The following is a 14,439-nucleotide window of genomic DNA, read 5'->3' as shown; positions in this document are numbered from 1 at the left end:
CATTACAATGTCCATCACAACCAGCATCACTCTCACTAGTGACCATTACAATGTCTATCACAACCAGCATCACTCTCACTAGTGTCCATTTCGGTTTACAATGTCCATCACAGCCAGCATCACTCTCACTAGTGACCATTACAATGTCCATCACAACCAGCATCGCTCTCACTAGTGACCATTACAATGTCCATCACAACCAGCATCACTCTCACACTAATGACCATTACAGTGTCCATCACAACCAGCATCACTCTCACACTAATGACCATTACAGTGTCCATCACAACCAGCATCACTCTCACTAGTGACCATTACAATGTCTATCACAACCAGCATTACTCTCACTAGTGACCATTACAATGTCCATAACAACCAGCATCACTCTCACTAGTGACCATTACAGTGTCCATCACAACCAGCATCACTCTCACACTAATGACCATTACAGTGTCCATCACAACCAGCATCACTCTCACTAGTGACCATTACAATGTCTATCACAACCAGCATTACTCTCACTAGTGACCATTACAATGTCCATCACAACCAGCATCACTCTCACTAGTGACCATTACAATGTCCATCACAACCAGCATCACTCTCACACTAATGATCATTACAATGTCCATCACAACCAGCATCACTCTCACTAGTGACCATTACAGTGTCCATCACAACCAGCATCACTCTCACTAGTGACCATTACAATGTCCATCACAACCAGCATCACTCTCACTAGTGTCCATTACAATGTCCATCACAACCAGCATCACTCTCATCAATGATCATCATAACAACATCACACCACAATCTCATTAATGGCAATCACAACATCCAAAACAACCATGATCTAGGTCAATAATGACCATCACAGCCATCACTTGTCTTATCACCACCAACAGCATCATCATCATAAATTACCTTCACATATATCACCAATCCTATTAATAACCATCACAGTGACACAGTTTGCCCTAAAATACTGTGCATGTTTCCAAGGCACAGTGAATCATAAACAACGAAAACATTTTCAGCCCCATGTTCTCAACACCACTGATGGTGAAATTGAACAATGTAACACAGAAGGATTGATTAATTCACTATTTGCCATCAAAACCCTTCAAATAATTCAACTTATAACAGCTCAGTAAGAAGTAACATCTTGAATAGTTTAAACCATGTCAAGTTTTTTTTTAATTATAACATCACTAATACTAACAAATAATCCACTATTACATGTTTTTTTAGTCATTTTTCCCCAATAATCTTTATAGTCTTTATAGCGGTGCTTATTTTAAGCATTTATTCCTAGTAATAAGCTTTAAATAAAAAATGGGTTAGGGTTATGCCAACACCTGCTCCCTGTTCTGTATCTAATGACTGATCCTTCTAATAAAAAACAAAACAAAACACAAATAGAGCAGTTATTTGATTAGAAATGGCGGCCATGTTGCTCTGTCTCGTTTCGATAACTGCTGTTGCTGGGGAATGGAGAACACAGATAGAGGAAATAGGCCACTGGGGTAAACACAGCGCTGAGATAAGCACAGGGCTGCAGGGAAATGAGCGTCGTCTTTGGGATTCTGTGTTTAACATGCATTCCCTCGATGCACTTAATGAATAATGAGAGTGAAGGTCAGGTGTAGTGTTTGCACAGCAAAGCGCATGCTGTTGTGTTTTTGTCCAGTGCTACATCCAGAATATGGTGCTACCTTGAAATGTTGTTTTTAATTCAATTTAATTGGATTTTAATTGCAGACCTATTCACATTTTCCTTTCGTGCATTTGTATACTGCTATAAGATTGAAATAGGAAAAACATTAATAAAAATAGACATGAACCTAGAATTGCTGACTCTTATCTTCAGTTCTCCTATATTAACAGACCCACCAGAAATCCTGCCCCCTTTCCATTTCTTCCTTAGACAAATGATGTGTGAAAGGACTCTGCTCTTAACAATTGTTAATACAAAGCAGCTTTAAAGAAATACAGATGTAGATTTAAAGCAAAGCAGAGATGACGACGGCAAAGAAAATCTAATCTCCGGGACACAATGACAGAAGAAACCTTGAGAGGAACCAGGGAATGTTTATGAAAGGATGTTCAGTTTGAGCTAATAGGAGACATGGACAGTCTTTATTCCGTTATTACACAAAAATCCAGCGAATGTCCAGGTGAGATTATGTGCTAAAGAAAGGGAGAGACTTGGATGTGAACTGTTTTTATCCTAAGGGTTTCTATGTACAATCTGAAAGGTAGCCACAATGGCAGAAATATCTGAGCAGATATCGAGGTACAGGATGCATCAGGCAAGTCCATATACTCCTCATCCAGATACTTCTGAAGGCTTCCTTAGCTAAACCAAAGCATGATGAATGAAAGGATTGTCAACATTCAGAACCAGGCCATTTTAGGAACACTTAGAGTTAACAAAGAGAGTAAGTTTAAACTTGTCTAATCTAGATGTTGGCTAATTGGCTTAATAATGTATAACTCTAAAAAAAAAAAAATTTGGCTATCATATCCTTTAAATGCTGTGCACGTACATTACTTTCTACAAAAATATAAAAACACTGAATTGAAGATTCCTGTCAAATGTTTAAATGAAAAAATTAACCTATTTATAGAAATATGTTTATATATGTGGGGGGGCACGGTGGCTTAGTGGTTAGCACGTTCGCCTCACACCTCCAGGGTTGGGGGTTCGATTCCCTCCTCCCCCTTGTGTGTGTGGAGTTTGCATGTTCTCCCCGTGCCTCGGGGGTTTCCTCCGGGTACTCCGGTTTCCTCCCCCGGTCCAAAGACATGCATGGTAGGTTGATTGGCATCTCTGGAAAATTGTCCGTAGTGTGTGATTGTGTGAGTGAATAAGAGTGTGTGTGTGTGCCCTGTGATGGGTTGGCACTCCGTCCAGGGTGTATCCTGCCTTGATGCCCGATGACGCCTGAGATAGGCACAGGCTCCCCGTGACCCGAGGTAGTTCGGATAAGCGGTAGAAGATGAGTGAGTGAGTGAGAGAGTTTATATATTCTTCCAATCTGTACGGACAGGGCAGCTTTCTAGAATTTCTAAAATTCTAGAAATTTATGGTTGGTTGGGGTTGTGGTAGTCTAGTGGTTACACTGTTCGGAATGTCGTGAGTTTGAATCCCAAGTCCACAAAAGTGCCACTGCTGGGCCCCTGAGCAAGGCCCTTAACCTTCAGTTGTATAAAATGAAATTAATACAAATTAATAGCCACTCTAGATAAGGGTGTCTGCTAAATGCCAGAAATGTAAACGTATTCTTCATAACTTTACCTTCATCTGTTTTCAGGCATGAATAGCAGTTTACCAGTTAAATTGTGCTGACATCATTTCCTCAGCTTTATTGCATACACGAAAGCAGACACAGGTTGTCTCAGAAGTAATTACCAGTGTATGTGCTGTACAACTTCATTAAACAATTCCTCCTTGCTGTTTCTATTCCCGCGAGCACTCTGGCGACTCGTTGCTGCGATTAGCTGAGCCAGGAAAATCCTAATGAGCTAAAATGGCCATGGACACCATAAGAGCTGATCTGCAGCTTATTTTCAGGACAAAACCTCAACGAGAGAATAACAATTGTTATCGAGACATATTAGCCTGTGGACACAAAAGGCCACTGTGCTGCTTTGGTTTGCAAGGGACTGTTTGGATTTGATTGCCATGGAAACATATTTTGTCATATCCCTTTAGGGAAAAATAAACAGTAATCCCAGTAATAGTGAACAGTTTGAGATATGTACATCACAGCGCATGAACACAGTCTTCTGACGTTGTAGCATGATGAGGGAATTGTGCAAGCGTTACAAGCATAGATAACAGTAAAGCAGGCTTAAAAATCAGATCAGCAAACCTTGAAAGTCTTTATTCATGACATTTCTCTCTTGTTGCTTTGCAGGTCTGACTTACCACAGCTACAGAAATGGTGTATGCTTTGCCGATGGACGCTGCGAAGCCATCTCTGCACACAACACTCCTGACATATCTGATGCCTAACAATTCAGAGAGGGACAATGTGTCGGGTCTCCCAGCCAGTTCCCCCACACCTGTCTGCAACCTCGACACGTCCTCGTTTCATCCCAACAGCACCCGTGTGTCCTATGAGCTCACTCCGGCAGAAGTGACCATTCTTGGGCTGATATTTGGGGTCTTTTGGCTGGTCTCGGTTTTAGGGAATGCTTTAGTTTGTCTGGTGATACATCGCAGTCGCAGGACTCAGTCGACCACAAACTACTTTGTGGTGTCTATGGCTTGTGCTGATTTGCTGCTGAGCCTGGGCTGCGCTCCATTCGTTCTGCTCCAGGTCTCGTCCGGGTATTGGCCCCTGAGTGCGGCGGCCTGCAAGGCGGTGCGTTACCTCCAGCACCTGTGCCCTGGCGTGCAGGTCTACGTGCTCCTTTCCATCTGTGTGGATCGCTTCTATACCATTGTGTATCCACTGAGCTTTAAAGTGTCTCGGGAAAAAGCCAAACGCATGATTCTGGCGTCATGGCTCTTCGACGCAGCCTTCGTCTCGCCGTGCCTCTTCTTCTACGGATCTTCATCGTCAGCTGCACAAAGACACTGCGAGTTTTTTCTTCCAGGATCTTGGGATGGTCTGGCCTATGCTTTGATTCACCTCCTGTTTGGGTTCCTGGTTCCGGCACTTCTTATCTTATCCTTCTACCAGAGGGTCGTGCGCTACATCTGGCGGATCAGCGCGGATGGACGCACGGTGCGCAGGACTATGAACATCGTGCCCAGAACAAAAGTGAAAACCATTAAGATGTTTCTTATGCTCAACACTGTGTTCCTCCTCACGTGGATGCCTTTTTACGTAGCGCAGCTTTGGCATCCTGACGTATCTGCCGGCCCTAGCAGGCAGGGGGTGCTGTTCTTTGTTGCGATCGCCTGGATGTCGTTCAGCTCAACTGCTTCAAAGCCAACACTCTACTCGGTGTACAATGCCAATTTCAGACGAGGGATGAGAGAGACGTTCTGTATGTCATCGATGAAGTGCTACCGGAGCAATGCATACACCATCACTGCCAGTTCACGGATAGCTAAAAAAAATTACGTGGGTGTGGTAGACTTGCCCATGCCGGCAAAAACTCTGATTAAAGATTCTGTTTATGACACTTTTGACCGAGAAGCAAAAGAGAAAAAACTGGCATGGCCTATAAGCGTCAACCCACCAAACACATTCGTATAGAACGGCACGGTGATATGTCCGTTCAAACGAACTCAAAGGTGCTCAGGCTCACATTTTTTGGAATACACCTTGCATGACAAGCAGACAAGCAGGACATGACAAGAGCAAAAATATCTGATAGTAACCAGGTGTCTAGCTCATGCTCATGTGTTTCGTGATGAGAAGCACGATCGTGTCATTTGTCTATAGTACATTACCTAATATTAAATTGTTGTATGTTGTTTCTCATGATCATAAATGTTGTGATGTAAAAGAAACCAGCAGGTTGTGGAGGGAAAGTGAGAGAACTATGAGCCTCTCTTTGTCTATATGTCCATGGAGTCTAGATTTGTTTCATGGGTTTGTGATGAACGTTGAACGGCGATGAATCTACGCCGCAGTCGAGAGACGCGCTTTCTCACGACGCTCCGATTGTGATGATGCTTTCGTTTCGTTTCGTTTATTACCATAGAGTGTTACTTCCTGTAGGAAACATGTCCTGTTCCAGTAAATGTCCAAAACTGTGTTGCATTAAACAATGACAAGCAAAGAATTATAATAAAAAACGCATCAGTTGCACATCAATTGCAGGCTTATTAACGGATTAGTAACAACGTTCTGTGACGATCACAATTTGATGACAGACTTTACCTAGATTTTAATGGGCAGCCAAAAGGGTTAAACAGATACGGATCCATTTACACAATGAATCGGCTCTCATAGAAAGTCATTACAGATGTGTCTTCAGCGCAAGGAGTTTAAAAGATGAATCCTGTGATTGTGGCTTCAGCAATTTAATTAGTTTTACGCAAAAAAAAAAAGCACAAAGGTTTTTGAACAGTCACATAAAAAACGGAGCGACCGATAAAAGCTGATTGAAGATGACGAGACATTTCACAATATTAACTATGTGCGCTTTTGGGTGGTTTGACTTTACACACCTAATTACACGTTGTCTCACTGGGAACAAAACGAAATTAAATTCATTCATCAAAAGACATTAAACCAAAAGACAGAATATCTTTAACTGTAATCTTTTTGACAGAGACAAATTTTCTTCTACATTTGTCAAAAACTTCAGGAACAGGACAAGCCTAGAATCTCAGAAAGACACTTTTGTATTATATGAGATAAAGAGATGAACAATCTGTTAAAAAGGTCTGAATGAAAACTTCATACCCACTGACAAGCCCTTGGAGAAAAGAAATCAAACATTTACGCTAAGCAATTGCACATCTTTATTATACATATTTTTTGTTACATAGACAAATAGTTTCAGCTTTTGCCAACAGTTCTATACATACTTTATACATAAATATAAAAATATCCATATCTTTCTGTGCAAAATAATGACATTAATGGAAATGGACAGGCAGGAAATGGAGAAAAAAAAATGCGTCACTGTTCTACAGAACATTATTATCGATCTGAACAGTTTTTTTTTTTATTGTTTAAATAAACAGCTCAAATTATTCATGGTGTCCAAAATACTTTAGCGTTAAATCCGAGCTACTGTTTTTTGGTTTTGGTTTTGTACAAAGAGTTCATTTATGAACTAATTCTTTCTTTCTGTATGATCTGGGTGGAATATGCCTACTTAAAAAATAAAAACATTGGTTTAGTTAATTGACAAGTTAAGATCGCACGACATGATAATTAACATGATTCTTTATTCTGTATGAGTTTTAATGAGAACTTGTTCTGAAACGTTTTCTTACATACACACTAATATTTAATGCAGATTGTAACAGAGAGAGAGAGAGAGAGAGAGAGAGAGAGAGAAAGAGACAGAGAGACAGAAATAAAAAGAGAGAGCAGAAGTGTAAGTGTAGGTGTTAATGTAATACATACATCTGAGTATCTGATGGTAAAATGTACAGACAGTAGACAGATGACAGATCAGATGCTTATAGTGACTAAAACATCCACGCTTTACAGATGTGGATGGATAAAAAGGAAAGTGCGTTATGTTTCAGTAGGAAATACACACATACGAAATAACTTGGCTTCACGCAAAAGAATGAAGAACTTTAACCCAGTGCTCTGCAAAATCTTCAAAAAAGATTTGTTAAAGTGCTTAGACCAGTGCCTTCTCTCTACATTCGCTTTCTGACCTGCCTCACCTATAACCTTCGAAATCTGAGACGGTAAGAAAATAATGATGTTTGTTACCAGGTGAATACTGTGGAGTTGAAGTGATTTAGTGTTCATTACCCAGATTCCTCCAACAAAACCCCAATAAGCCCCTGTTTGTACTGTGTGTGACTGCTGCTCTGCTCCTTCATCCTTCATATACACCAGTCTGGGCAGCTCTACATTAATCACTTCCTCCATGCCTGCAGCGAGCTGGACTGTATATTTTAACACAAGTCTTTAAGTGGAATCTAAGTCGACTTGCTCTGGCTGATGCCTGATGAGTTGTATTTGCCGTTTTTGGGGGTTTTTGGTGGTGCTGCTGCTTTGCGAGCCTTTCTGATCGTCCCCGGTTAGGAGAGCTTTGATTTCAGACGGGATTTTTCCCTGGTCCATGGCAATGCACCACTGCTTGTACTGGGGGGAAAAAAACAAACAAACAAAACACAGAGAAGAAATATTAACAAACTGTCAAGGAATGTTAACAAACTGTCAAACTGTTATTAAAATATTAACAAACTGTCAAACTGTTATTAAAATATTAACAAACTGTCAAACTGTTATTAAAATATTAACAAACTGTCAAACTGTTATTAAAATAACGTTTAAAAAACATTTTTGCTCAATTAAGTATTACTAGGAGAGTATCCAAGAACACGGGGAAGGGATACATTTACATATTAATGTATTACTTTAGGGGGCACGGTGGCTTAGTGGTTAGCACGTTCGCCTCACACCTCCAGGGTTGGGGGTTCGATTCCCGCCTCCGCCTTGTGTGTGTGGAGTTTGCATGTTCTCCCCGTGCCTCGGGGGTTTCCTCCGGGTACTCCGGTTTCCTCCCCCGGTCCAAAGACATGCATGGTAGGTTGATTGGCATCTCTGGAAAATTGTCCGTAGTGTGTGATTGCGTGAGTGAATGAGAGTGTGTGTGTGCCCTGTGATGGGTTGGCACTCCGTCCAGGGTGTATCCTGCCTTGATGCCCGATGACGCCTGAGATAGGCACAGGCTCCCCGTGACCCGAGGTAGTTCGGATAAGTGGTAGAAAATGAGTGAGTGAGTGTATTACTTTATTACTTTTTAATACAATTAATGTTCACTTTATCCAAAATGAAGCACACTGATCAAGTCTTCACTTGTCTAACTTTACTTTTTCACGGAGAACATGAGGAACCCACCATCTCTAGTTCTTCTCTCAGGGCACAGATGGCTCTCTCTTTGCTGGACACCAGCTCCTCCAGGTACTGGTAGCGTAGCTTCTTCCTGGCTCGACATTCTCGCGCGCTCTGCCTGCTGCGTTCCAGCTTTGCCTTCAGGTCGATCTTAGCTGGCTTTCGCCCACGCTTGCCCGGTTTCTTCACCTTTCCGCTAAGCATCTGCTTGGAAAACAGGGAGACTGATGTTAAGCTAACGTTACGTTGAGAAATGTAACATTCAGTAAAAATGTTCCAACAAAACAGAATATAAAGTCTGAATCTTTAATAAAATAAAATGCTGTGATAGTGATGAATACAACACTGAGGAATGTGCAGTTACAGGAACTTAATCAACACTGGGGTAGTAATGCACCACAACATCCTGTAGTTGTCATAACATTATCATAACTCACATATAATAAATCAAATAAACAGCACTAACACCATGGAAAATAACACTACTACCATTATTAAGAAGAAAAAGAGTTATAAATAAAGATATTATAGAACAATTATTGAAATTTTTGTTGTAACTAAAAAAAAAAAAAAAACAAAAAAACAATTTTTTGTAAATACAATCTTAATTCAAAATAATTGCTAAGAGAAGGGAAACGAATGTTAAGCAAGAGAAAATTAATACATTAAAAAATGACTAGATATAATGTTTAATTCAATATTAATTAGCCAGAAGGGATAAATAAATATATAAAATGCAATGATGTCTTGGTTTGAAATAAATAAAAATGACCAAAATTAACTCATGTTTGGCATCGAGTTCACCCAACAATATAATAAACTCATATTTAAAATAAAAATAAAATTATATATAACCTATGGCACATATAGCATGTCAAATACTACTACTAATCCTAATAATAATAATAATAATAATAATAATAATAATAATAATAATCACAAGGATATTAATATAATATATTTGTTCTAACAAATTATTTTTAATTCGATTTTAATTTTTTATTTTTTATGATAAAAAAATCTTTAAAAAATATTTTTAAAAAATCGAAACACTTGTTTTTAGGAGTAAAATCTTAATAAATGAAAATATTTCAATAAATAATATTTACATTATAAAGGTTAAGAAAGATAAGTAGCACATTGTGAATGAAGTGAGTGAGTTCTTGATGTCCATGTTTATGTCAGGATATAAACAACATACACAAATACACTCTTGACCTGTAAAAACATCTGGAGCTAAACAGATGTGAAATAAACCCAGTTACAGACAGTGGGCTGCTAGTTAATAACACAAAAAAAAGACTAGTGAAAGCTAAGTCATTAACTAGCTGGTTAGTTTGGCATGCAGATAAAAACAACAACTCATTTCACACCTTAACTGAACACATCTGCACACACTAACATCACTAACATTACTGTTCAGTAATAAGAGCACTGAGCTGGTTATCTGAACTAAACTAAGTTACCATCTCTTACCTTACTGTCATCCATTTTGGATGACCTGCACTTGGAGATAAACAGCTAGCTAGCTTGTTAGCTAACGAGCCACCTGAACAACACGTAATTAACACGTTTAAACGCTTTCTTTTATTCACACGCTGTGTGAACGGATACCCGAGGGTCCAAAAACACGATTTTAATCCGTGTCTATTAGAAACTAAGCGTCAAAACACCAACACAAAACCCCGAGAGTCGCTAATGTTTTTAGCATCGTTTCCGCCCCTTAGACGTTTTTTTCACTGCGCGCGGTGCATGCTGGGACTTTGAGTTTTCTGTCTCTCATTATTGTTGACATTTTTTTAGTCTGTAGGCAAAAGAACCAGGCTGCTAATCTAGAAGGAAACTAATCTACAAACAGCACTGTGTTATTCCTCCTACACCCACATCCCACATCTGTTCATGATTACACATTTTTATTTATTTATTTTAACTTTTTAACAATTTAAATTTAGACTATAAGCTAAAAGCCCCTACATTTGTTCATGATTAAACTTATTTATTTATTTATTTTTAACTTTTTAACAGTTTAAATTTAGACTATAAGCTAAAAGCCCCTACATTTGTTCATGATTACACATTTTTATTTATTTATTTTAACTTTTTAACAATTTAAAATTAGACTATAAGCTAAAAGCCCCTACATTTGTTCATGATTAAACTTATTTATTTATTTATTTTTAACTTTTTAACGATTTAAATGTAGACTATAAGCTAAAAGCCAGCCCTTGCATTTGTTCATGATTACGCATTTTTATTTATTTTAACTTTATTTTAGCTAAAAGCCCCTGATCGTCACAGGTTGTAGGTTGTGCCATTACAAATTATTTCCCTGTCACTCCTCATGTTACTAAACTACTGAATTATTAAATGTCGGATGATATTATACGTGCGTTCAACTGTATGCCGTGTTACAGTACAGAAGCAGAATCGGGCTGCTGTCGTGTTCTTCGTATAAAGCTGCCTTTAACTCAACAAACCGCTACCTTTAAATAAATAACAAACAACATCACCGCCGTAACAATTTACTTAGTTTTAATTTCTGCATATTGTTTATCTTGGATCTTGTGTGAAGCACGTGATGCATTATGAGCTGTTACTATTGCAAAAGTGTTGTCATAAAGTAATTAATAGCATTCGTATAAACCTGTTTACGGAATTACAGTTTTGTTACGGTCAGACGAAAATAAGCCAAACCTTCTGACCAATTAATGGTGTAAACAGAATTAAATCTGTGTCAAAAATATCGAACATATCAATATCGAAGAATAATGCAGCTTAGCACAAAGTCAGACTCTCCCATGGCGGAAAACTTATTGACCCTTACTTTTTCAGCATTTAAAAATAATCACCTTAGTCAACAGATTGAAGTACAGCAGAAACTACAGTACTATCAGAGACTTGCAACTGAAATTAGCCAACGGCATCAGAGTCAGATAAGGGTCTCAAATCCGACTGGTCAAACGTTGTGCATTATTTTTGTATAAGCACCGACTGTAATTCCAGCTGTTACATAAGCATTAGGTCTGTAACATAAAGGACAGGTTTGTAATACGGTGTTTCTCTAGTAACAGCTCTCACACAGGGATTAGTACAGAAGATGTTCTGCATAATCTATCATATACAATCATATAATCAAAACAGCAACAACACTATAATCGTTGGCATGGTGAACCTGTTAGGAGATTTATGGTAATAATAAACTTTGAGGTGTTATAATGCTCGCATCGCACCATCCAAGCGTGGATTATTGTCCTATAAGTGCACAATCTGTCATGTGTTATTCCTTATTTACAATCTCTATGAAAGGTTTGACTACGGTGTAACATTCATTCTTGACCTGCCATTGGGTGGTCAGCTTTGTGCTCGGGTCTTCATCAGTGAACATTTGAAGACTTTACCAGGAAGGAATTAGTGTTAAGTCTGTAATGAACTCAGAAATGATGGACCTGTTAGTTCTTCAGGAGCTCTTGGTTGCACAATTCCACTTGATCACAAACTGTTGTAGAAAGGACATTATTTACATTTACATTATTTCCTGTCCATTGTCACCCAAATGATGACGAGGTTCACTTCTGAGTCTGGCTCCTCTCAGGGAGTTTTTCCTTGCCAGTGTCACCTCAGGCTTGATCATTTGGGATAAATATTAGAGATCGATAGTGACTTAATTATTCTGTAAAGCCGCTTTGAGACAATGTCCATTGTTAAAAGCATTATACAAATATGTTTAATTGAATTGAACAAGCTGAGGAAAAGAATAATAAATAAAGAATAAAGAATAATTGAATAAAGGTGCACCTTAGCAGAGCACTTATTGATTTTCCTTGAAGCAACATTTATTGGAATCAAAGCTTGCAGAACATGAATGAGATTTATCCCAGTTCAGCATGGGGTTAGCTCTGCTGCTCTTTAATACTGGGAGACACTCAGCAGACTAGCAGACTGATAATGGTTAACCAGACAGCCTAGTGATGAAGGCATGTACAGTATAGCCACGAAGACAAACATAACAGTACAACATAATAAATACTGCTATTATTCATTACTCTTACAGAAAATCTGGCTCTAATTCAAATCCCATTATTATTATTATTATTATTATTATTATTATTATTATTATTATTATTATTATTATTATTATTATTATTTATGTTGTTAGTTTTAGTATTAATATTAGTATTGGCAGTAGTAGTAGTATTTATAGTGTTAGTATTAGTATTAATATTAGTATTGGCAGCAGTAGTAGTATTTATGGTGTTAGTATTAGTATTAATATTAGTATTAGTTGTAGTAGTATTTATGGTGTTAGAATTAGTATTAATATTAGTATTAGTTGTAGTAGTATTTATGGTGTTAGTATTAGTATTAATATTAGTATTAGTTGCAGTAGTATTTATGGTGTTAGTATTAGTATTAATATTAGTATTAGTTGTAGTAGTATTTATGGTGTTAGTATTAGTATTAATATTAGTATTAGTTGTAGTAGTATTTATGGTGTTAGTATTAGTATTAATATTAGTATTGGCAGCAGTAGAAGTATTTATGGTGTTAGTATTAGTATTAATATTAGTATTAGTTGTAGTAGTATTTATGGTGTTAGTATTAGTATTAATATTAGTATTGGCAGCAGTAGAAGTATTTATGGTGTTAGTATTAGTATTAATATTAGTATTAGTTGTAGTAGTATTTATGGTGTTAGTATTAGTATTAATATTAGTATTAGTTGTAGTAGTATTTATGGTGTTAGTATTAGTATTAATATTAGTATTAGTTGTAGTAGTATTTATGGTGTTAGTATTAGTATTAATATTAGTATTAGTTGTAGTAGTATTTATGGTGTTAGTATTAGTATTAATATTAGTATTAGTTGCAGTAGTATTTATGGTGTTAGTATTAGTATTAATATTAGTATTAGTTGTAGTAGTATTTATGGTGTTAGTATTAGTATTAATATTAGTATTAGTTGTAGTAGTATTTATGGTGTTAGTATTAGTATTAATATTAGTATTGGCAGCAGTAGAAGTATTTATGGTGTTAGTATTAGTATTAATATTAGTATTAGTTGTAGTAGTATTTATGGTGTTAGTATTAGTATTAATATTAGTATTGGCAGCAGTAGAAGTATTTATGGTGTTAGTATTAGTATTAATATTAGTATTAGTTGTAGTAGTATTTATGGTGTTAGTATTAGTATTAATATTAGTATTAGTTGTAGTAGTATTTATGGTATTAATATTAGTATTAATATTAGTATTAGTTGTAGTAGTATTTATGGTATTAGTATTAATATTAGTTGTAGTAGTATTTATGGTATTAGTATTAGTATTAATATTAGTATTAGTTGTAGTAGTATTTATGGTGTTAGTATTAATATTAGTATTAGTTGCAGTAGTATTTATGGTGTTAGTATTAGTATTAATATTAGTATTAGTTGTAGTAGTATTTATGGTGTTAGTATTAGTATTAATATTAGTATTAGTTGTAGTAGTATTTATGGTGTTAGTATTAGTATTAATATTAGTATTGGCAGCAGTAGAAGTATTTATGGTGTTAGTATTAGTATTAATATTAGTATTAGTTGTAGTAGTATTTATGGTGTTAGTATTAGTATTAATATTAGTATTAGTTGTAGTAGTATTTATGGTGTTAGTATTAGTATTAATATTAGTATTAGTTGTAGTAGTATTTATGGTATTAATATTAGTATTAATATTAGTATTAGTTGTAGTAGTATTTATGGTATTAGTATTAATATTAGTTGTAGTAGTATTTATGGTATTAGTATTAGTATTAATATTAGTATTAGTTGTAGTAGTATTTATGGTGTTAGTATTAGTATTAATATTAGTATTGGCAGCAGTAGAAGTATTTATGGTATTAGTATTAATATTAGTATTAGTTGTAGTAGTATTTATGGTATTAGTATTAATATTAGTATTAATAT

The 14,439-nt window shown here is 36.5% G+C and overlaps 2 protein-coding genes across 2 annotated transcripts in view; one reads left to right on the top strand and one right to left on the bottom strand.

Annotated features, from left to right (window-relative positions):
• gpr19 (G protein-coupled receptor 19) overlaps nt 1–5,780 on the top strand; it is a 7,163-nt gene extending 1,383 nt beyond the window's left edge. Inside the window, exon 2 of the mRNA XM_060889861.1 lies at nt 3,924–5,780. Within this exon, the coding sequence (XP_060745844.1) occupies nt 3,948–5,216 (1,269 nt within the window). The 5' untranslated portion in view covers nt 3,924–3,947 and the 3' untranslated portion in view covers nt 5,217–5,780. The remainder of the gene's footprint in view (nt 1–3,923) is intronic.
• Nucleotides 5,781–6,409: 629 nt separating this feature from the next.
• On the bottom strand, nt 6,410–10,227 carry crebl2 (cAMP responsive element binding protein-like 2). Its single transcript, XM_060889905.1, is given in 4 exon segments — nt 6,410–7,639; nt 7,641–7,745; nt 8,505–8,702; nt 9,975–10,227. Coding segments are annotated over 4 exon segments (378 nt in total). The 5' UTR covers nt 9,990–10,227; the 3' UTR covers nt 6,410–7,579.
• Between the last annotated feature and the right edge of the window lie 4,212 nt (nt 10,228–14,439).

This window comes from Tachysurus vachellii, chromosome 16 (assembly GCF_030014155.1).
Source record: "Tachysurus vachellii isolate PV-2020 chromosome 16, HZAU_Pvac_v1, whole genome shotgun sequence".
In the NCBI taxonomy this organism is placed as follows: domain Eukaryota; kingdom Metazoa; phylum Chordata; class Actinopteri; order Siluriformes; family Bagridae; genus Tachysurus; species Tachysurus vachellii.
The sequence above is the reverse complement of the archived record's forward strand: the minus strand, read 5'-3'. Positions and strand labels throughout refer to the sequence as shown.